Source organism: Parasteatoda tepidariorum, chromosome 4 (genome assembly GCF_982258835.1).
Source record: "Parasteatoda tepidariorum strain Cologne lab strain chromosome 4, Ptep-v5.0, whole genome shotgun sequence".
Lineage (NCBI taxonomy): Eukaryota > Metazoa > Arthropoda > Arachnida > Araneae > Theridiidae > Parasteatoda > Parasteatoda tepidariorum.
This window is the reverse complement of record NC_141758.1, coordinates 1,159,444-1,184,586: the sequence shown is the minus strand read 5'-3', so window position 1 is coordinate 1,184,586 and position 25,143 is coordinate 1,159,444. Positions and strand designations below refer to the sequence as shown.

The following is a 25,143-nucleotide window of genomic DNA, read 5'->3' as shown; positions in this document are numbered from 1 at the left end:
ATTTATTTTCATCGCTATTATTATTACTCTTTTAAATCATTTTAATGTCACACTCATCAACTGCACAAATTTCTAATATTCAATCAACATAAAAAGTTAAATCATTTCTTCAAATTTTTCATTGACAGAAAACCCCACTTCTTTGTCATCTCGCTCTGACGACGAGTTCTGCGTTTCGACCAGAAAATTCGCCATCGGCATCGCTATAGCGGGTATCCTCCTTACTCTGGCTGTCATCCTGTTGGTCGCCTGCATTGTCCATCGAAGACGAAGGAGGAAAGGGTCATCCACGGCAGGATCATCCATCTACTCCGGACCTTATTCCAATCACGCATACTCGCGAGATTAATTTTGTTTGGTGAAACGAACTCTTTTGCAGTCCCCCAATACCTCTTCATTCATTATTTAAGGCTGTTTTTTTTTTTTTTTTTAAGGTCCTAAACGTTACAAAAATAACACTTTTCTAACGCTATTTTTATAACTGTTGTGATTTTGCTATATGACTGTTCGTTTATCTTCCACCACTGCTAAAATGTCAGAAAAGCTAAATGTTTAGTAAAAATAAAAAGCTTATGTTATTTCAAATTCTAATATTGAAGAACCTCCACCAACGCAGCACCTTGGATCATTGATTTTGACAATTTTGCCAAAGAATCTAGCCGAATTGGCGATTTTTAAAAATATTCAAATGATTATTACTTTCTAAAGACCAGATAATTTCTCATGCCGAATCAGGGCTAAAGAGAATAGAAGGGCTGGTTTATTCCTTTGAAGTAACTCTCGCCGCGCCAATCCTTCAATTTTCTCTGGTGACGTCACTTTGGCGCAAAGCTCGCACTTTTACTTCAAGAACAGAGCGTTCGGCCTTTCTAGCTCTAACTAATATTGGAGCATTTCTTTTCGTGACATATTCTAAGACATTTGTTATTTTCTATAATGACTTTCCTCAGTTTTTGCCGTGAATTTACAAAATTTTAAAGCTATTTACGAAATGCCAGTTTGCGCGATTGCAGCTTGCAAAAATTCTGATAGAAAAACAAAAGGAAAAAATATAATTTTCCGCCTGTTCCCTAAAGTAAATGAACAACTATGTAAAGAATGGATTCCGAAATGACACAGTTAATATAAAACAGCAATACGTTTTTTCTATCGTTAAGAACTTTTATAAAAATTCGTTATCTAAATTGAAACCGCCACGTTACTTCAAAAAGAAAGGCATGTGAAAAAAATTAAAAAATGGATAAAGTCAAAGAAAATTAAAACGTAAGTAAAAAGTATAAATGAAATATATAGTGTACAGTTGAAATTCTCCTAATTTTATATATTTATACTTTTTACTTACCGATATATGCTTTCATTTTTCTTAATAATTAAAGTTAAAACTGAACTTTTCAAAATAAAGTATTTATAGTGTCATTTTCGCCAACTAGTAAAATATTTTTATAAGTTTAAAATGGTATTTTTTAATATAATGGCCAAGAAAGTTTTTTTAAACTATGTTTATGAATGGAAATAATGTGTTAATTACGTAAAGTTTGAAAGCTAATAACCAGAAAAAGTCTAACTTATTTTTACAAAGAGAAAGATACAAAGTTATCATAATATCTTTGCGTGCGATCTTCCGAGATCTGTGGACACAGTGACGTCATGAGGAGGGAAATCGTAGCTTCAGCTCTAAGAGCGGAGTGAACTAGCCCTTCTATTCTCTTTAGCCCTGTGACAAAATGGTATCTATAGTTTAAAATATTAGATTTTTCTTGAGTCAGAGGCACTTGAACTGTGTTTCTTTTTCTTGTTTGCGAAAGAGCTTCGAAAAGCACTGTTTAAGCTGTCTTTCGTCACATTTGAGCTGTTCTTTCGTCACATTTGAGTGATTGGATTTCTTCAGTATTTTATATAGTTAGCTTAGAATTTGTCCTCTGTGCTGACAATGCAGTTAAAGCTAACTTTCAACATCCATTAAAATTAGCATTTATAGTTAAGGTTTATTTTTTAAGTTTATTTGAAAATGTATTTATTGCAATTTATAAAAATAAGCAAAATTTGAGAAATATATATATATTTTTTTTTTAATTGTAATTTCCCTGTTGACAAAAAAATCTAGCTCTATAGGAAATTTTTTTTAAAAAAAGAAGATGTACTTTCTTCAAAGGTATAATTTGTGCAATGTAGATTAAAGCAAAAAACAACATGAATAAAGCCCCGATCTTCCATTCATGTACTTTTATTTGTGCTTTATTCTCGTTGTTTTTGCTTCAGTAAATATTTACTTATATTTTTAAACATTTAAAATACTGGACCGTCAAATTCCATCATCCCTTTTCAGAAAAGTAGTGCAACGAGAACAAAATAAGAGCTTTTTTTCTACGAGCTTATTTCCTTCCAATCGGGACTCTCAGAAGTTCAAAAAACAGCCTTAATGTCCTCTTTTTTATGAACAGATTATGAATGCTTTTTATGATGTTTTTAAGAATGATAACTTTTTAGATATTTAACAAATCTAGTAGTGTTATTTTAGTGACTGATAGAGAATTGGTTTTTATGAGTCAAAAAAAACGTATTTAATTTATTGAGATCAAATGCAAAAGTGTGAAAACAAATTTATATGCGTTTGTGCCATACGTTAAGGTTACGAAAAATATCCCGCCATTTCAATCGGAAGCATGAAAAATTCAAATATATTAATTATAAATGAAGTTATGTTTTGAAAAAGGTTTTATGTTGTGCTTGTCTGATTCGGTTTGGTTTTGTATTGTCTAGTGTAATGATTTATATTTTTTATATGTTTTTGTACTATTTATTTATTTTCTTAGATAAATAACAAATTTCCAGTTCTTAATCTCGTTTTAGCTTGAAATATAAATGCATCCTTTATTCAAACAATGTTTTAATGACTTTAAACAACTTTTAAAGTTTCGCTCCCTTCAAAAAATTAATATTCAGTTTGATTATTTACATCTACCATAACATTCAATTCTAAAATCATCCATAGTTTCTCAGACAATCTGTTCCTATTAAATCTAACTTTTATATTATATCAACTCTCTTGCCTTTTTTAGATTTCTTTTGTCCGACATTCATCTCAAATGAGGAAATTTTATTTCCTCTAGTGCAAAAACCAATTTTCTTCGATCGTTCAGAAATGGTTAAACGCTGACCCCGGAATGTATACTTTAGAAGGAGTAAAGAACTACGCACCTGTTCTAAATGTTACGAATCGAATGGCCTTTTATATATATATATATATATATATATATATATATATATATATATATATATATATATATATATATATATATATATATATATATATATATATATATATATATATATATATATATGTATATATATGTGTGCGTGTGTTCTATGTATATGCTGGAATGGCCATTAGCATCTTTCATTTTCCTTTACATCTTCACAAAAGTATTGAACCAGTTACTCGGCATCTAACCATTAGTAATAATGTTATAAAAAACGTCAAAAAACGCAGTCTTTTAAGAACATGCGTAGGACAAATATACCAGTGGACTGATAACATAATTTATTTTAAAAGTTGTTTAAATCGTTATGACTGAAAATTTTATTATCTTATTGTTCTTCTACATTCTCTTTAATATTTCTTTTATTTCATATTTAGTGTTCTATATATTTGTTTTCTCTGAATATTTAAAAGTAAACCTGCATTCAAATAAACAATATTCATTTTAATTTTAAAAAAATGAATAACATTGAATTTGGAAAATAGTTTCATTGTTGCTGTTTTTGATGGGTTTAATGAGAAATAGACGCATACAAATTCATCATTCTAAAACAGACATGACCAGCACTTCGATGATTAAATGTGTCTAGTATAAATTAAGATGACGGTCATTTTAATGACAAACTAAAGTTCACTGAGTGATCTTTTATGTGTGCATTCTGAATACCGTGCCTCTCAAGCACGTGTTAACATTTTTGTACCAAAAGAGCGCGCATTGTGTGCGCAAAGAAAATGCCCAGAAAGGCAGCTAATGAATGACGCATAGCTTACAATGAGTGGAAAACTGTCCTCCCCCCATTTGATCTAAAACGCTTGACAGAAATCCGATTCGTTGAAATTCGAATTTTTTTAATATAAAGAATCTGCACCTCACATCGAAATTTTTGCCGAAAGTGAAAATCAAGTTAGGAAATGATGGAATCTTCTGAAGTCACTTCTAAGGTGTGCCTCAGTTATTAATGAAAATATTTCATCTTAACCACTTTATTTAGTATCCTTTTTAGTATAATAAACTTTATGTGCTCACATCAACAGCCAAAAGTTTTGCATTCATGCTCATTTCCTGTTTTAAGACATTTGAACTAATGCTACCACAACATTTAAATAGTTTAAACTTACAGTAATATCAGCTAGTTAATTTAATATGGTTTTTAAGTATTAGAAAAATGTAAGAAAATTATTTGCCTACGATATCATTTCGATAGTCATTTTACTACTACTAGAGAGAAAAGATAAATTCTCAGGTGTGTTACATCCGTTTCTTTTTTTAAACCGTTGAGAGAACCTCGAGTGCCAAGGGTTCATATTGAATATCCGTTTTATGAATTGGCTTACATCGGTAAACGTTAAAAATCGTATACCCCTCTTATTTTGACGATTTTTTATACTCTTACAGAAAATTAGGAAAACGACTTAAAAATGAGATTTTTAAATAAGCAGGGCTGAAAGTCTATATTTATCAGGACAGAAAAGAGCAAAATTTGGTATGAAAGACATTTTATTTTAGCTTGTATTTTGAAGGAGTATTATCGTTGACTACCAAGATTTTTTTCAACAATAATAACATATTTACAGGGGCATCTTTACCCAAGTAGAATTTAATAAGAATGATGATTAATAGATTTACTATAGGTGTGCCTCAGGAAATGGCCTAAAAGGGAAATGGGCTTTTTCTCATTTCAGTCTTACTTTCAGGTCTGCTAATGATAAATGATTCAGATTAAAATAATAGGAAAATGGAAGATTTTACACACAGCAAAAGCTCCAACGTACAGTGCCCAATCAAGAAGGAACCCTGTTCTACTCTGCCATAGAACATAAGCTCAGGGGTTCGTTATTCTACGATTCGATATTTGTTTTATATTGAACATTATTGCGTTTTCGATTTAAAAAAAAATGGAAAATAGATCACAGGGGGGAGAAACATTCTGTATTTCAATAACTACTGCAGTTATCACGTCATTTGTGAAAGTATTTTGACGTCATTCATCTCCAGTAAATACGTTACAAAAGTAAATAGTAACGTCATTTATTGCAACTATATATTAACAGCATTGCTTGACTACCGCTAACAATAGCTCATTCATTAATAAAGACATTATTTTTAATGCAAAATAAAATGTCTGGTTGTTTTTTGATGGCTGCATTTAAATACTCACATATCTGTAATTTCTAATGTGATTATTTTGCAATAAATGTGATACTAAACAAAGTCTCCGTCTCATGTATTGAACAAATATCCATCCATTAAAGCACGTCATTATTATGTAATAACTCATACAACAATATTCTTGTTCCGTATTCTAATTGGTAAATGCATGTTATTAGAAAAATTCAACAAAAAACTTTTTCCTACCGTAAAAAAAGCAGTAAATCGATACAATGAAACTAACGGAATGCAAACATAAAAAGAAAGCGTTAAATCAGCTGTTGCCTAATTTTATTGACACGATACTTAAAATATGAACAACTATGCCGGCTAAACACTGAAAATTATGAAATATGATTATTTTCAAAGAAAAATTTTGATGTTTACACTTTTGACACCCGTCAAGAAAGGAGGCATTCGTTTACATCACCTTCCAAAATTAAAAATCTCCTATCTTTCAAAACAAAATTTGACACATTTAAAGTACATTTCTGACCAAGAATATTTATTCGAAAATTTAATAGAGTAATCTGAAATATAGAGCCTTCACATAACCTATTAAAGCACGCACATAGGTTATGTTCGAATACTTTTTGTACTTTCGTGAACAGTGTAAAAAGAAATGCTGTGGCAAAAAATAAAATCTCTCAGGAAGAGAGAAGAGTTTTTATGAATATAAGATGCACTCACGTTGCAACCGCAACAGCAGGGAAGGACATGGAGGTGGAGGATGCTTCTCGTCCCTTCTTTCCTGCAACAAACAATGAATAAAACAGGCGATGAGCTTAATTCACACATAATTTCTCCATAATTTAATTTTGAAATATGTGTTTTGTTTAGAAAGCTCATACAGTCTCTTTCAGTCATCCAGTTCAAAAGCGGCAAAACTATGTTAAAATTGGTTTATAGTTTTGTTATTTTAACATTTGTAAGCTTAGAATTTTTTTTTTTTTTTTTTTAATATTTTTGTGAAATGTGAAAAACCCTTTTACTTCTTTATAATAATCATCAGAAAATAAAAAAAGGTACATTTATTTTTGAAAATACTTTTTATAATTAATACTTAGATAAATTATTTTGTCCTATTTTAATATTCTTTGCGTCGTTTATTTGTTAATAATTGCAGTGTTTATGTTTAAATTATTTCCACTTGGAATTTAAATGTATATCATGAGATTCTGAAAGAATTCCTTAAAACTTATTTCAAAATAAAAATTTCATGAATGTGCCAATAAAATTATAATTTCTTTATTTGTCTCTTTTCAGCCATGATATAACATATTTTTATTTGTCTCGTATTCGTTTCCTTATTAAAATATTAAAATGTGTCATTTCTTAATTTTAAATGTATGATTAAATCTAATATTTGATTATATATTAGAAAATAATAAATTATACACTTAAATAAGGTCTACTCTTTTGATATTAAAAATAGTTATGTTGAATCAAGATTTAAAATTAAAAGAAAAGAAAAAAAAATATTAAATCATTTTCTATTATGAAATACAGATAATATTGCATCATGAAAAGCATGACGCAGTCCTCCTACATGTTCATTTTATTGAGTTATAACATAATAAATAACATTGATTTATTTTAATAAAAAGCTAAGAGTTCACCACAATTTAAAATATATAAGCAAAAATATTTTACGTCGTTCAAAAGTTTGAACTATTTATTATAGTTTTCTCTTAATACAAATCTGAATACAGTGTTACCTTATGGTTCGCTAACACTTCCGAGGATGACGTCACAAACCTACTGAGAGGCCTTCTTGACTCTCGGTGACTATGCACTCCGATGTAGCCATGAGGTTGTAGATCTCTTTCAGAGATCCTCAAAAAGAGCTCTCTAAGTAAGAGCAACTCGCAAATATTTTTAATATATTTGAATAATCTATTTATTTGTTTTGTTAATATTTTTTATTTATATATTTTTTCGTGTTTCCTTATTTGATCCTTTCCGCATTTGGTGCGCAGATTTGCCTGGTCGCTGGGAGAGGTTTTCATGGTCTATGCTAAAGATTTTCTTCAACGCAAAGTCTATGGAAAAAATTCCATGACTTCCAAAAGAGGTCATAAATATAGATGTGACCGCTACACAGAGGCGCTCTTTTCTGGAGGTTTCACTGTACTAGCGACAAACTTCTTGTTTGTATGATTTTCAACTTTAGAAGATTTAATTTGAAGTTATTTTGCCTACCACTATGTATAAGAAATTCCGAAGTTTAGATATAATAACATGGTATTCCAAACAACAACTGATCATAAAAATGCGAAAAATTTGAGACAAAATCATGCACTCCTTAACATTTTGTGAAATCCTTTTCGGATGAAATCTTTTTCGGATGCAGTTGGTATACCAACCATTATTTCTTCTATCTAAGAAGGATTTTTTCCATGTTCATTCACTGTAGATTAATAATGTATTTGTTCAGAGTTTTTAACCCTTTCCGGCACTGTGTCAGTCGACACTAATTTGTCAAATGTTACAAACCACCAGAAATATAAAACTAATTGCTTTAAATAATCGAATTTTAACTATTTATATTTTCGTAACTATTACATACCATTCAATTAATGATAAACGAAATGAAAAAAAATATATCGAGTTTTTTGTTACAACGGTGGATGATCCATTTGTCTTAAGACTTAGTTTGCACCTTGGCGAACAAAGAACTTTAGGTATTCTTTGGCCAAGGTTTGCACGATTGTGCTGGTTAGATATCAACCCAATATGAGCATATTCTTTTTAAACGAAGTTTAAATTGCGTAAAAAATCTTCTTCTCTTAGCTACCATTTTAATATTAAAATTATTTTAGTTGTTGAATGAATTTTAGCACATGGATTATCTATAATTTCTTAGATTAATGTTCACAACAAAATAACTTTCCCCTTTTTTTTAATTATTTTTGCAAGAACAATATGGTATGTAATTGCATCATAGTTTTAGAGGACACCATATCCCGAGAAAAAAACTCGAATTGGCAAAATCAGTGTAAGTCTCGCACTTTGGGGGCTTCGCTTTGAGAGAGGAGAGAATTGGTACAGTGATATATGATGGAGGGCCTCCTGCAAGCAAAACTGAAAATTGTAAGCATTAGTTTCTTAAATTGATTCTGGATTCTTTTATTTTTAAACTCTTTTCTTTAGTTTCATAGTGAAATATCCAGAATAAACATTCTAATTATTTATTTACATTAACTAAAAATTTAAGTAATTAATAGGTGTTTTGAAGATAATAGGGATTAACTTATGCCTTACAATTAATTCGTTTCAAATTAGAACACCAAGAAATACATAAATTTTTTATTTAAGTGTGCGAAATTAATATAATTAATTAAAAAAATTTAGTTTTAATAATCGGCGCTAGAACTGCTAGGTATATTGAGCTGTAAATATATGAAGAAATATAATTATAAAAATTAAAAAATTCTGAGGAAAATATAATTTCTAAAAACGTAGGCAATTTATAAAGTCATAATACAGAATTAAAAAAATTATAAAAACTTATACTAATACAATAAAAAGTTATAAAAATAATTAATAATAATTAATTATAAGAATAATTTACAGAAAAATGAAACGCTTTTTAGGTCGCATCAAGGAAAAATTTTGTTTTAACGTATCTTTTTCAATCTTACAATCACCATCAGGGTAGTTTTTATTTTCTGTAAATAAGGATAAATTTCTCAATTAATTTTATAATTTATTTCTATTGCTTTATAATTTTGCTTAAGTTTATGTTTTGTATTTGTCTGAGAATTTTTCTCTTTTAATTTTTAATAGTTTAACACACATACGTACAAGTGAATATGCGTGTGTGTGATAAAGCAAAGGAAAAAGAAATACAAAATAATTTTATACTTTTTTCTGCTTCATACATTTCAATCACTATTTGAATTATTGAATTTTCTGTTTGAGTATTGTTTATTTTTATTTATTTACTCTCCTTTTTTAGGGTGAATTTTCACCACTTGTTCCATATTACTTTAGCTGTATAAAGATGGAATTCAGATAACACATCTGTTAGCGTGTTATTTGATAATCAGCAAACAAACTTTTTTTTGTTGTTGTTGTTATTCCACCCTATCTACACATTCAATTTTTTTACCACATCTTGCATTCTCTACTTTCATTTTGATTATGTATCTACGAACACACACCTGATCATATAGATACATATAAAAGCTAAGAGATGGTAGATTTCAAACAAAAAATGGCCACTAGTGTGTAATTTTGGGGGTCTAAATTTAGTGACAAAAAATTTTCTCAAACTACTTTTTTTAGATATTTCTTACTTACGTAATAAAATATAAACTTATTTATAATGCAGATAAGTTTGTAGACATATGTCAGAACTTTCACACACACAAAATAAATAATAAATCAAAATTAGAGAAAGTGACTGCGTAATAATACAAAAAATGCCATTTTTGTAGGCAATAAAAAAATGCTCTAATTAAAAACATGAAACCTGTATTTATAACGATCCTGATCTTTTACTTCTGTATAATCAAGATAAAAAACATAAAGAGTAGAAAATGAAAAATATCAAAAAAGCAAAATTGAGCAAATATAAATAATTTACACTTATGTGTGTATTACAAACAGTACAACAACTTAAGTCACAAGAAATGTGCAATTGCAATATATTTACATATGGTGACAAAATAGGGGGCTGAAAACAAGCGCGAAACTCTTATTTTATCACAGATGGAAAAAAAGAAGGTAATATCAAAAAGTTAATAAAAGGTTAAATAGGCATAGTAAATAACACAATGGTAATTATGGGCATTTTGTAACAGTAAAAAGTTGAAGTAAACATTTATTTTCTTAAAGTAAACGTTTTTCGGTCATTTTTTTAATTATCACAAAAATAACTTATTAAAACATTCATATCTTAAAATGTTTTAATAAATTATTATGATACGACTAATTTTAATATAATAAGCAGAAAAAAATAATAAATAAATGACAAATTTATTTTCAAAGAGTTCAATTATATTAATAAAAAGATTTAATAAAATTAATTAGTTAAACTGGTATAAATGGGTTCAATTACTTTTCATTGTAAAAAATGTATGCATGCAAAATTCAATAAAAAGAAATAATAATGAATAAAACTTAAAAAAAAGGGAAGAAAATTTGAAAGAAAAAGTATTCAATCCCAACTCATTCTGTAATAAATAAAAATTTATTACCTTTCTTTTTTGATAAATATTTTTAAAAGTGGGTTTACTTTTCCATCGGAAAAAGTTCACTTACTTCCTCAATAGATGGCTGCTTTGTTTAGCTCTGCTTATTATAGAATTCTTGCGAGTTTTAATGGTGTATAGCATTGTTTCTCAACGGGGGCTTTAGGAGCATGCTGAGGGGCGGTGAACATGTTTTGGGCAGTAAGGGGGCGTTGGGTATGTTTTGGACGTTAGGGGGGCGATGAGCATGTTTTGTCATTCAAATTTAATTTTGAAACTCCCAGATAAAATTTTTAAATTACTATTGATTTAATAAATAAAATTAATATACAACTAATGTTAAAAGAAAGATAATATCTATATATTAAATTAAGATTATCAGATTCACCATTTGTACTAGCAATAAAACAAGCTTATGTGCGCAAAGCATGATCTTACATAGCTACCACAAGGTCGCTAAACCAACACCTCCTAGAATAAGGAAGGCCTCAGCACGGATCAAATTAGTAGTCCGATGTGACGAAGTTAACTGCGCAGTTGATGAAAAATAAGAAAGATGTCATTACGTTCGGGGTACTAAGCTGCGCAGTGGTTGAAAATACGAAATAAGTCATTACGTTTGGACTACTAAAGGATATTTATGGTAACCCGTGCAGAGGCCTACTCTTTTCTAGGAGGTTTTGGCTAAACCCAATATGTTTTTAAACCAATGTATTTAATATTTTCATGATGTGTGGGATGCCCAGCTTTTGATAAATAAAGCAAAGCGCAAAGCATGAGTCAGTTTTTTTGCCTCTGACTCATACGAGCCATTTGGCGAAAATTGAAATGCATGTGCTTTCAGTATGAATGTTTGGTTTGACTCATGTTCCTTATGAAGGTTTTCGTTAGCTTCCTTTTAGTCTTTTCCCCCAGTTTCAATTCAATTTCACAGTTTGTTTGGCTAGGTTCGTGCGTGTATTAGTTCTTTATTGTAAATTATTTATCAATTTTGAAAAATAGGTGATTTTTTTCCATGTGTGTATTTTGCTGTCTCTAACAATGTCGAAAAACAAAAATAATTGTCGTCAATACAGTGTCACGCACTTGAAGTTCGGATTTGTCCTATCACCGTTAAACTCTCAACTACGCATGTGTTTACTTTGTCAGAAAGTTTTATCTAATGAGGCAATGAAACCTTCCCATTTGCAGAAGCATTTGCAAAAAATTTATCCTGACAAACCAAATAAAGATCAGTCATTTTCACGAACATCAACCACAAGTTTCTGATGGCACCTTCGGTCTCAGGCTTACTAGCAAGCTCATCATAAAAATGCGATGATAGTTTGATAGCCTCTTATAATATATCAAACTTAATTGCTAAATCTGAGAATCTTTCATGCCATTGGCGAAGAGTTGATACTGCCGGCTGTCAAGGAAATTTTAGAAGCAGTTTTGCGCCATCTAGCTGCATCCAATGTAATAAGAAATATCCCATTAAGCAACGATAAAGTGCAGCTACGAAATAATGAAATGGATGAGACATTGAAGTTTCTTTATGCTAACTTTTAATATCTAACATATTTTCCCCTCAAGTTTATGAGTCAACCTATTGCCAAGTAACGAGGCTTTACTGTTGGCGTACGTCCGGTTTGTTAAAGAAAGAAAAATTATTCAAGAGATGCTTTTTACAAGAAGCATGTTTGCAGAAACCCAATGTGAATCTATTTTTAATACTACCAAAGACTATTTTAAACAGAAAAATATTCCTCTTGCGAATATTATCTCTTGCTATTGATGAAACTCCTGCAATGGTGGCACCACATCGTGAGTTTATCGCCTTTTTGAAGAGGGATTCATAGACAGAATTTAGTTAAAAAAATCTCAGTAGTCGTTTACATCAGTATTTCCATATGTCAAGCTCTCTGCTGTGAACAAAATTCGCAGTAATGCTCTCAACGATTGATTATTCATAAGCTGTGCAAAAAAAAATTCCAAACAATGAATTCAATCGTTTGTTATTACACACTGAGATTCGCTGGCTTTCCTAAGTCGCCTGTCTCAGTAAGTTTTAGAATCTTTTCGACTCTGTATTTGAGTTCCTCGAAGTAAGAAATGTAGTTCTGAAAGACAAATTGCTAGAATTTAAGATAGAAGTTGCACACATGATCGATTTATTTGCAAAATTTAATGGTGTTAATTTACAACTTCAGGGCCACAAGCTCAATTTGACCACTACAAAATTAGTTTTTTCTGCCTTTCTAAAAAAATCATTTTGTGGAAACAAAACTTTGATCGGAATGAGTTTAGCCAATTTCCAATCTTATCGGATCTTAAAAAGAATAGTTAAATTCCCTCTGATGATACACAAGAATATTGCTAACACCTTGAGTCTTTACACATGGACTTTTCCGACTGTTATAAAGATGTTTTTTCCCTCAATGGGTAATGAATCTTGTGAATATTAAAACAGCAGAGGTTCAGATTTAGGAGGAATAGGCCGAACTTTCAAGGGATGAAACTAAACTTTGAAATGGTGATGATCTCGCTGAATTTTGTTTGGCTTCAAGGTAACACCACTCGCCTGGGCTATAGATTATCATCAAAAAAGTTTAAATTGCCTTCCCTTCCTCCTACCTTGTCGAACAAAGATTCAGTGCTGTAACGGATACAGTCACAAAAAATAGGGCTCTTGCGACTTTACCTCACTAAAAATATTGAACCGAATGTTGAGAAACTGGTTCTGAACCATCAAACACATTCATTCCACTATCATAGTTACTTGATTGTTTCGTTGATAATAATTTCTAAAGTAAAAATGATTTTTGGGTATTTTTTTCATCATCGAATTAAGAATTAATTACTCATCTTAATTATAGGTTTCTTTGTTGTATTTTTTTCCAATACTGCATTTATTTTCATCATAACAAATAGACTGCGATTACCTGACGGGGGGAAAATATTGAGTTAACGTGCACATTAATTTTTAAAAAAAAAATCAAGCAAATTCACTTCTAAAGAAATTGCTTAAAAATGTTGCTTCTTATAATTCAGCACTCCCACCATCCCATTTCTCAAAATAACTAGATTTTCGCAAAAGGGGTGGGAGCGTTGCAATTTTTTTTGCTCCATGGGGGGGGGCGGTAACATTAAAAAGGTTGAGAATCTATGATGTATAGCTTGATTTGTCTCCAGGTGGCACCGCTATTATAAGTTTTAAATTGAATCACAATAGGGATATTTGTCTTAAATTTTAATTGTATTTTTAAATGAAATTTTGGGTTGAATTATGAGTATTTAAGTTTATATATTGTTTTTAGTAATGTTTTATTAATTTTAAAAAGTATCTGTTTTTATCGTTGGACTTTTTTGTGGCGTTCACTGGTGTTGCGCTACTGTTCGTGGGATGAAAACAGGTCAGTCTGAGATTCATTCACTTTGCTGACAAGAGCATAAAAGGTGGTGAAGAATGGCTGAAAGGTAAATAAACTAAGGCAGGAGCCGTTGAGTGCATGAACAGAAATGGTGAGCGAAGTTAGGTCAGAGCTGCTAAGTTGATGAATGAAAGTGATGAGCTAAGTTAGACCGGAGCCGCTAAGTCCGTATCTGTTTGCCTATCCAAGGCGTCCTAATACTAAAAGTCTGTTGTTCCACATGTGCTAACTGCCTTACTAGAAAGAAGCCTGAAGAAGTTTGAAGTGTTAGAGTGCTGACTATCAGATACTGTATTATTGATTTATTCCACGAAATTCGGCGGCAATACCGGTGGGGGCTCAAGGGATTTGGTCCGAAACTTGGATTGAAGTAAAAAAAACTCTAAATTCGATTTCAGTATAGTTTTAAAAGAATAATTTATCTTGGCTTTTAATTGCTCCTACTAGATTTTAAGATAAATGTACCTTTTATTTCTAATGGTTTTTACAGGATTTGGGAATATTATGATTTTTATTTTTAATTGCCTTTAGTAAATTTTAAGATAAGTGTGCCTTTTATTTTTAACTGGTTTTACTGGATTTGAAATATTAGAATATTGAGTCTTATATTTTTAATCGCATTTTATTGAGAATATAATTTTGTATTGCTGAATGCTAAACCTGAAGTAACTAATAATTTGTACACATGTGATATCTATGAAATAGCATTTGGAAATGATGTGAGTTTGTTTTTGTTTGGAAATATTTAGTAACAGTAAAATTTTTTCGAAATGTTTAATGTTTCGAAAAATTCCTTGATTGATTTTCCTTCGAATCTGAGTAACACTGTTACCAAAGTTATTATATAGATCACTGGATAGCGTAAACCTAAATTTTAGAGGTAACTGTACAATTTTAAAAAAGGAGAATGGAGTAAATAAAACTATTTTTAACCGCAATAGAAGACACCAAGGCTATTTAACCCCAAAACTATTCAAAGAAAAATAAGAGGCTCTCTCTCATACCCCCTTCCCCCCAAAAAAACCTCCCCAACTAGAACTTATACTTCTATTGGTAAATGAAGAGAGGACAGGCAAGAGGCCCGGTTTAGGCTTTTTTTGCAAATTCTTTTAGTATTTGTTTTTCATTTTAATCTGATAATTACACATTTCATAATTGAAGAAAATAATCACGAATTATTTCTTTTGGAAGCTTGAAATGTATAGTTTGTGTACATGCACTCAAAAATAAGGATTTACAGAATGAATTTTGATTTAAAAAAAAAAAATTCTAGAAGCCGATTCTAAAATTCTAGAACTTCCCCCAGTGACGCCTTCCCCTGATGTCACACCGTCCACTGTTTTGAATTTCGGTATTCTGAGAGCTAATATCAGTGGAGGAGGTGTTGAGTAGACTCGCGGACTGGTTTACTTCATAAGAAGAGATGGGGTGAAGTTTCTTCCATGCTATCAGCCAATAAAAATGCTCGAAGCATTCTGATGCAATTTACGTGCCACAAGCTGTTGAAAAAGGTATTTTGGTTCAGCATCTATTTGAGATAAAATATTGTCTTTTGAAATTAAATATTGTGAAACTTTACTTTTATTTTATTGCACTAATATTTGATATTTACATTTATTAAATAAATTTTATATACATATCAGAAATGATAAGTTTTTTTGTTGTTATTTTTGATAATAATAAACATTGACCTATTAGATAAATTTTATTTGCAAGTCTGATAATTAAAAATCTAATATGTACTATTATTATAAGTATATGTTATTGAGTTGTAATCATATCTTTGGTTTGTTTATTCCAATAGCGATTAAGAAACAAAATTTTGTTTTTCAGAATTGTATTACAAGAGTATATCATATTGGCATATCACATGTATGAATTTTTTTTTTTAAGAAATAAACCTTTAATTACATTTAATATTATGTGGATATTAGAAAAGATCCAGAAAAAAAAAAATATCAGAATTTTTAAATGTAAACAGCATTCTTGCTATATATCACTATGTTGCTAAACAAATGGTTTTAACTTTGCCTTTTGAAAATTACGAATTTTCTTAATTATGATTTAATAGAGGTGAGTGAAGGCTTTTTTTTCTAAAAAGGTAGTATTTATATCACTTTGTTTGGGTTGATAATAGAAGAAAGTATAATTTTCAGTTTAAATTCTATTTTCAAGTATACTTTTTGTTTTATGCCTCATTATTCTTATACTGGTGAAATTTGATAAATACCAATCAAATGATGAAAAAAGTGTTTCAAACTTTTTCATTTTGTTGATTGTACGTAAGTGCCTTTTTGATTCTTTCTTTCTTTCTTTCTTTTTTGGATAGTTGCAAAAAAATCTTAATACACATAAAACCTATGAATGTAATAAACAGTTATGAATAGTAGCTCTATTTAAATATTCCACATTACAAGTTGAATACTACTTAAAAGTAATTTAGTTTTAAAATTAATCTTTTTTACTGGAAATAATGCAAACAATACCTACAAGAAATGCAAATTTAACTATTTGAAATATAAAAAAAATTCAAACTCCTTGAAAAGAATTAAGAAAAAAGTTTCACATAAGCATGTGAGGTTATGAAAACGTAATTTTTTTTTTTTTTTACATTTAAGTTCCAACACACTTTGTAATCATATCTTTTCCATATTGATTGCAAAAGGAAATACTTCTAAGTTAAATTTCTCTACCTTGTTTCAGAAATGAGAGAAATTACAGTATATAATACTATGTATATAACAGTATATAACACATATAATACATAATGTACAGTATCTAACACATAATGTACAGTATATAACACATTGTATATAATACTAATAAAAATTACAAAGTCTTAACTTTTTAAAAAAAAAATTGTGAAATAAAAAGCGTAATTTAACACATTAAATTCCTTTCTGCAGTATCTTTTTAAGTTTATAAAAAGTAATTAAAAAATGACATACTTGTTTTTTAGTGGAGTAAAAGATTTGCTAAGAAAATTGAGACAATTTTTTTGTCATTAATCATCAATGTTTATTATTTACAATTTAACTTTAGATAACTAATAAAATAATAAGAAAATAAAAAGTTCTACAAAATTTTTAGTCAGAAAAAAAATAGCATTTACGATTTTACCTATTAAGTTCATCAAATATACTATTACAACCCTAAAAATTCCTATTTATTCGCGTATGGCAAAGAAAAATTGAATTCAATTAGTTTTTTTTTTTTTTTTTAAAAGATAAATATAGCATGATAATAAATATAGCATGATATTTAAAATAAATTAAGTTTAACTTGTGTTTCTACTGAAATCACGTTTCCTCGCCTTGCTTCCTTTTCTAAGTCCTCTCTTAGGTCCACGCATAAATACTGAACAAGATTTTTCGTTAATCAGAAAAAAAAATCAAAAAATTCATGATCATGAAGACTGAAAGCATCTTTTCTGTTTCTATGTATCGGTCTCCTCCGAGGACTATGCCGTGTAAAATAATTACTAATCAATGCATTTGATGTGCCCGCCATTACTCTACTGAAAATACCAGCGATTTTCGCGTCGACCGAAAAGAGCTCTCAAGATCCACTAAAACTTGATTGGAATACCAAAAATCGAGCAATGGGCGGGAAAAGTAGAATATCAGGTAAAGTGCCCCCTGGTGCGGCTTCCAAAAGTTCAAATCGACTGTCGACTTCGAGCTCAGAATACCAACCCAGGAGAGTGATCCAAAGCTCGGACCCCATAATGTTAATTTCACTTTTTGGATTCTTAGTCAACACGCCCGGTGGCTGAGTGGTAGTGCTTCGCGCTGTCGTGCCACAGGTCCCTGGTTCGTTCCTCGGGCCGGGCAAGGTTGACAAAGCCTTTCATCCCTTCAGTAGGTCGATAAATGAGTACCAAGCATGCTTGGGAACTAAACACTGGGGGTTCCGCGTTCGGCTGACCTCCTGACCGGAACATCTGCTCCTGCACCCCAGAGCCCAAGGTCAAGAAAACTGAGATGGGCACAGTAGGCCTTGGCCACTGTCGCGCCACTGAGTTTAGTTTAGTCATATTTTTAAAACTAATTAAGCAATTCAAAAAAAATTGCACCCACTTATAAAACCTATTTACTCAAAAATAATTTCATGTAAAAAATAATTTTTAATAATTATTTATTATTCAATTTAATTGTGGAAGAAAACATTTTGAATTATGCGGTATAAATTTTTTTATGCCATATTAATCTACGCATTTTTCTATTGCAAAATCTAAAGTTTCAACAGTTTTTATTTGGTAGAAGCCGACAAAAATAAAAATTAATTATTTTTAAAAAAATAATTTGGCGACAATGAAGCAATATTTAAATGAGGCGATTAATCTTTAAATGTGGTTAACTTGCAAGGAACTTAACTATGGAAAACTATGAGCATACAATTTTATTTCGACGTTCAAAGCTATTTTTGCCCGCTAACTTAAAGAAAGTTACCCTTTTCTTTTAAAAAATTGAAAATTTTTGCTTAAGAAGTTGTTTATACTATTTCTTAACTTTAGCACAATTCAAAAAAATATTGCTATATCAGGAAAATGTTCGATATGCCTTGTTTTGTAAAACAACTACTGAAATAAAAAAAACTTTAAAAAGATTCGAAAACCGTGCTATTTTTAGAATCATCATCTCAAAAATTGTTCTTTTTCTAAGATTAGGATTTTTTCTACTTAAATAACCTATAATAATAGTTTTAACGCACGTTTTGAAGAAATGATGAATATAAATTTTGATCTAATATTTCGTAATAAGGAAGTAAGAATATTGATTCATTGTTTCATTGAACCGAAGTATTTTTTTTTCGAAGCAATCGGCCTTCCAACTATTTAACTTTGATTCGTTGGACTAGGGGTCATTTCATACATGTCATTCGACTTTAAAATTTCAAATATAAAATGCAAAAATTACACGAATGCGTAAGCTGTCTTTAACTAATAATTAAAAAAAGGACAAAATTGTCGGCAAAAGAAGTTATCTCATGAGAAGAATGTCAGAGTTAAAAACTGTAACAATTGTAACTCTTGTTTAATTAGGGGTATTATAAACCTACATTTTCCTTTCTTTGAATTTTTGTAAATTATATTTTTTAATAAACTAACAAAATGAGTGTGTAAATAATATCTATTCTTTTTACTGCAAACCAAGTTCACTTAGTATCATTCGCAAATCGTATGAAGTACAAGAGTGAACTCTTATATTAGTAGGTCGCTAACTTTTTTTAAAATTCTAATTCGGAAAATTACTAGTTATTTTACAAAAGTTACAACGCATATGTATTTTTTTGAATGATTATTTATCTAATTTTCACATTGGCCATCAGTTTTCCTTTGATGAAGCAAAAACCATGACCCTAGTAAGCAGCCGGAAACTAAATAATTATGAATTATTATCTTTTATTTATTTATTTTTTTAAATTCTCTAACCTTGCTATTTAAACAATATGATCCGCTGCAATATGTTTTTGTTTCAGTAAAAATATTGACATTTTTAATATTTTTTACAATTGACATACATCAACATAGTTGAAGAAATTAACATTTTTAAAGATTTGAAATAATCTTTTAAAGAGCGTATGTCTTACAATACTTCGACGAATCATAAAAAAATATTTGGCACAATTTATGAGTTAGTGTATCCTCTACATATCCCTGAAAATTTAAAATTCGATGATAAGAATGATGAGTTTTTGAAGAAACTGTTACAAACCAACTGAAATAAAAGAACTTATAGGAAAAGATACATAAAAGTTTGCTACACTACACTAAATAAATTATTTATATTCAATAATCAAAATATAAATTTACAAACCATTTATTTGTTTCATATAATTTTTAAATTTGCAAATGAGAAATTTTATGGCATTTAGCTAATTTATGTTTTACGAAATTTGAAATGTTCAAAATGCCTAAAAGGTATCCACTTAAATCCTGTAGGAAGAAATTCAAACATTTTGATTCTATTCATAGTTTTCTATTAATTAAGCCACAAATTATTTAACCAATGAATGTCACTGACTTATTGGTCGAAAAGTCAAATTGTTAATTCAACTCAATAAAACTTAGAAGAATTATCTGCCACATACGCATTTAGTTTCAGATAATTTATTTTATTAAACATTTTTACCCAATATAAGGAGGTGGGAAGAATAATTACTACCAACAACATTAATTTTTAAATATTGTTGCTACGCTTTTTTTCCCCTATAATTTCTGCAACCATCTTCTAATAATTTAAGAAAATAAAAAAATGACTATGAAAAGGTTTGTTTAAATAAATGTTGGAAATAGTTAAGGGTAGTGGAGGGTCACATTATTTTTTCTAATTCAACAATTAAAACTAGTAAAACTCTAAATAAAACTAGCAAATCTCTACATAATCTACAACTGCAAAATACAACATAAAACTCTAAGTGAAATTTAGGGCGTTGACACCAACTTTTGATGAATTTTAATTTTTTCAAAGATTTGTAACTCTTTTTTCTTTAATTTGAAGTTTCATTTAGAAAAATTAAGTTTTAATGCTAAATTAAGTAGTATCAAATATCTATATTTTAATATTTTAAGAAGACTTATAGGTCTTCAGAGTAAGAAAACGGTGGTATCAGTATCATAATTATAAAGTTATGATTAAATTTAAAATTAAAATTTTGAAACACAACATTTCGTGACCATAAATTTAAGAGTTTTTAAAATTAAATATTGAATGTTGTGGTAAATATAAACATAATAAAATACATCTTGCCACCATTTGCCGACATATTTTTAATTTCTTAATGACCTTACGAACTCTACTTAAAATGAGGCTATCGTATCAGATATCGGTAGTGATGATGAAAATCGTCAAAAAACTTTTTAAGTAAAGAAATGAGACAAAGAAACTTTAGTAGCCGTATTTGGTGATAAATAAGTAACTGATCCCAAACGAAGAGCTTTGAGGAAGAACATGTTTGCAAAAGTCAGTTTTGGAATGTATAGAAACATAGTGGTGCTATTTGCAAATCATGCTTATTAAAGAAAATCATGTAACTTAAATATTTGTCAGAATGAAATGATCTCTTAATAATTATAATAAAATACAAGTAAAATTTACTCATATATATATATATATATATATGTAATAAATAAATAAATACAAGAAAACACTAAGAAAGTTAAGAAAAACAATAAGTATCATTTATTGCGCTTAAGCTGCAAGTAAACAGCACTCATTAGATAAGTTCAAAAAGAAGAAAAAAACAAAGAAAAATTATAGACATATGAAAAAAAGGGGGTGGGAAATAATAAGTAAAAGAAATAACAAACAACATTTTATTTAAAAAAAAAAAAAAAAAGTGAAATGTTAATTAAAAAACCGGAAAAAAAGCCGGAAAAAAAAGATATAATCTTTTCTTCAGCCCCCACGATTATATCCGCAAAACAGAGTGCTTTCTGATATTGTATCAATAAAGCCAAAGCAAAATATTGAGAAGCACTCAAAAAAAAATTTTTTTTTTATAAAATAACTACATAAAAATAGATCATAAAAAGTAAATATAACATGTAAAAACAGATAATAAAATAAAAGAAAAAGAAAAAACATTAAAAAGGGGGGACTATAAAGCGAGTAGCAAAATCATAACAACTTACATGGACGGTTATTTTTCAAGAATGATTTAAAAATGTTTTCGCAGAAAGATTGCCAGATTACAAAATATGAAAACAAAAGATGAAAACAAAAGCTCAAATTGAGTGTAACAAAAGGGTTTTAAAGTGTCGTTCTTACTGCACTGCTGAAGTGATTTGTTATTCTGAGTTTTGATTTGTTAGTTACCAAGGATGGGCCCGAAATGGATGTGCACAAGGTAATATTATACTGGATAATTTTAAAAATTGATCATAAATAGTTTTAGAAGATAGATGTTTATTTAAGAAAAAATATAAAATAGAAAAGAGAAACATAAATTGCCTGCTTTGCAAATAATTTAAGCCGCAGATTTGCACGATATGGATTAGCACATAGAAAAATTATTTAAATTATCAAAGAAAAAATTTTAATAGATAATTTTTAACACGGATTTGCCCGAAATGGATTTGCACATGGAAAAATTAACAAAGAAAAATTATTAGCAGATAATTTTAACCACGGATTTGCTCGAAATGGATTTGCACATGGAAAATTGTATAAATTAATAAAGAAATTTTTAGCAAACAATTTAACCATGGATTTGTCCGAAATGGATTTGCACATGGAAAAACTGTATAGATTAACAAGGGAAATTATTTAGCAAAGGAATTTTTAGTAAATAATTCTAACCACGGATTTGCCCGAAATGGATTTGCACATGGAAAGATTAACAAGGAAAAAATTTTAGTACATAATTTTAGCCACGGATTTGCCCGAAATGGATTTGCACATGGAAAAATTACATAAATTAACAAAGAAATTATTTAGTAAATAATTTTGGCAATGAATTTTGGCCTGAAATGGATTTGCACATGGGAAAATCATAAAAATTAACAAAAAAATGTTTAGAAAATATATTCACCAAAATATACGATTAATTCAATGATTTTATATAAAATTTTATTACATTAGTTGGGTATCCATTGTTTTTTATCAGATTTTGAAAGAGTTTATCGATTTGTATTTTGGATAAATAAATATTACTACATATTCTTTTAATTCTGTTCATTTCATTAAAAGTGGTATTTAAATAGATGCTCCTAGAAACATTAGAATTCCAAGTAACTAGTTTATTAATATTAAAATTAAAATCATTTCTTTTATCGTATAAATCAACAAAGCAGATATTTTCAACTTTCACAGTACCCAAATCCAAAAAATTGAAATTAATATTATCATCATGATTACGAAGTAAGATTAATTCCTCAGGGTATATATCACTCAATAAAACAGTAAAATCTTGGAAATTAAAGATAATTAAGTCATCAATATATCTAAAAACAAATTTAATACTCAGAGTAAAATTTTTTTCATAATAATGCAAAAATAAGTTAGCTAAGAGAGAGGAATAATTAGATCCCTGTGGTATTCCATTAATTTGAAGAAAGATATCCCTTCCATTGTAAAGATAATTACTAAAAAGACAAAAATTAATCAGAATTTCCCAATAATCAAAATCGCAACAAAGGATATTTTTAAAATCATGGTAATAATTCAAAAGGACATCTTTTAGTTTAGAAAGGGGAATGCTATTGAAAAGATCCTGGAAATCAAAAGTCGCAATAGAATTAATTTTATTATGTTTAATGAAATCTAAAATCGGTTGATTATTAGTGATTATCTAAGAGAAACCTTCTTTAGTAATATAGTTAATAATCTTATTTAAGTAGTTAGAGAAAATGGTGCCAGGTTTAGTTAAATAAGTATTAGACCCACATGTGATAGTTCTAAATTTTACTGGAATTTTATGAAATTTAGGACTGATAATTAAGTAAGGAAATTGTATATTGCTAATTTTAATTTTTAATCTCTTGTAAAAAGCTAAAAAATTTTTAATGGCAATATTATTATTGAAATTACTAAGTTCAAAATTTTTACTATTTTTTAATTCCGTATTTAAAAGTTCAGCATAGAATTTTTTACAGAATATAGCATAATTATTGTTAGCTTTGTCTATGGGAGTAATTACAAAATTTTTTTGAAGTTGCTTAATTGATTGAACAATATTAGAAAAATTTGTTGAATTGTTATTCTTATTTAAATTATCCTTATTATTGAAAATAAAGTTTTTAAAGTAATAATAAACTTCCCATTTCCATTCTGTTAGCATACCTAAAGGTAAAGAGAATCTATTTGATATCTTGAAACAAAAACTATTGAGATCATTAAGAAAGTATTTTAGAATCTTATTGATTGATATATGGTAAATGGGTCTAAATTTTGTGCCTTTTATCATTAAATTCCTAAGTTCCAAGTTTTCTATAATATTTAAATTACCAGTGATAATATGTTTATGATGTTTATCAACAAAATCAAAATATTTATCCTCCTCACAGTGACATTCCTAATCGGATATATTAATACTCCCTAAATTTTTGCTTATATCATTATAGTTAAAAATGGTTCTACCAAGTGATTTGTTATATTTAAAACTTTTAATAATGTTAAAATCTTTTAATGGAAATAAAGCTTTAAAATTTTCAAAAATGTTGTGAAATTTGATCTTATCGAAAATAGGATTTTGAAAGTTAATAACGAAATATAAATTATCTAAACTTTTCTTATTATTAGGCAAAACTTTACTCATTTTGGCTTTTATAAGATCGAAACAAAGAATTTTGAAATGTAAATTAATGAAAGAAAAGTTAATAATAAGATCGTAGAACTTATATGTTTCATAATTCTTAAGGGAAAAGACAAAATCTTTAATTGGTTTAATGCTATATTGTTTATTAAAGTCTTTTTCCATATTAGAAAGAAATTTTATATTTAATTTGTCACTATTAAGAGAGTTTCTATTACTTCTTGAACCCCGTTTACCTCGATTTGTACGCTTATCTTTAATATGAAAAAGTGAATAAGTTGATGAGTTATTGTAGTTAATCTGTGTATGTTGGAAGGTATCGTTTAGCCCATACGGCAGAATTGTTTTGTATAGAAGCATGTAGTAATTTTCTTTCTGTAGTCTTAAATCTAAATCCTCTATAATATCTAAGATATTAATTTTGACTCTGTTAAATTTATGTACTCTAAAATGATTCAATTCCAGGTCATTGATAGCCTTATTACTGTTAATATCAGAACGGTGCTGATTAATTCGAATGTTAAGTGAGTTACTAGTTTGTCCAACATATTTCATATTACAGAAACCACAGGTTAACATATAAATAACATTTTTAATTTTACAAAAAGATTTGGAGCTAACGTTATAAGGAACAGTATGTTTTTTGTCAATATTAGGGCAAGTTTTGCATCTTTTATCATCACACGCTTTATAGGAAGGTAAAGTTTCGGGAATAGAATGCAATTCAAAAAATCGTTTGCTTTCGCTTTTGCTTTCAGAGTAGCAGGATGTCGATCCGAAGTTCCCCTCTGATTTAGGCTCTCCGTACCGGGTACAACATGAAGAATAATTTAAATATTGAACACATTTTTTACCAGGCGCTAAATT

The 25,143-nt window shown here is 28.8% G+C and overlaps 2 protein-coding genes across 2 annotated transcripts in view; one reads left to right on the top strand and one right to left on the bottom strand.

Annotated features, from left to right (window-relative positions):
- Positions 1-1,214, top strand: part of pio (zona pellucida domain-containing protein piopio) — a 57,646-nt gene extending 56,432 nt beyond the window's left edge. The window contains exon 10 of the mRNA XM_016048904.4: positions 129-1,214. Within this exon, the coding sequence (XP_015904390.3) occupies positions 129-349 (221 nt within the window). The 3' untranslated portion in view covers positions 350-1,214. The remainder of the gene's footprint in view (positions 1-128) is intronic.
- LOC107437036 (uncharacterized) overlaps positions 1-25,143 on the bottom strand; it is a 364,659-nt gene that overhangs the window by 332,830 nt on the left and 6,686 nt on the right. The window contains exon 2 of the mRNA XM_071181567.2: positions 6,099-6,159. Coding sequence (XP_071037668.2) covers positions 6,099-6,159 — 61 coding nt within the window. The remainder of the gene's footprint in view (positions 1-6,098; positions 6,160-25,143) is intronic.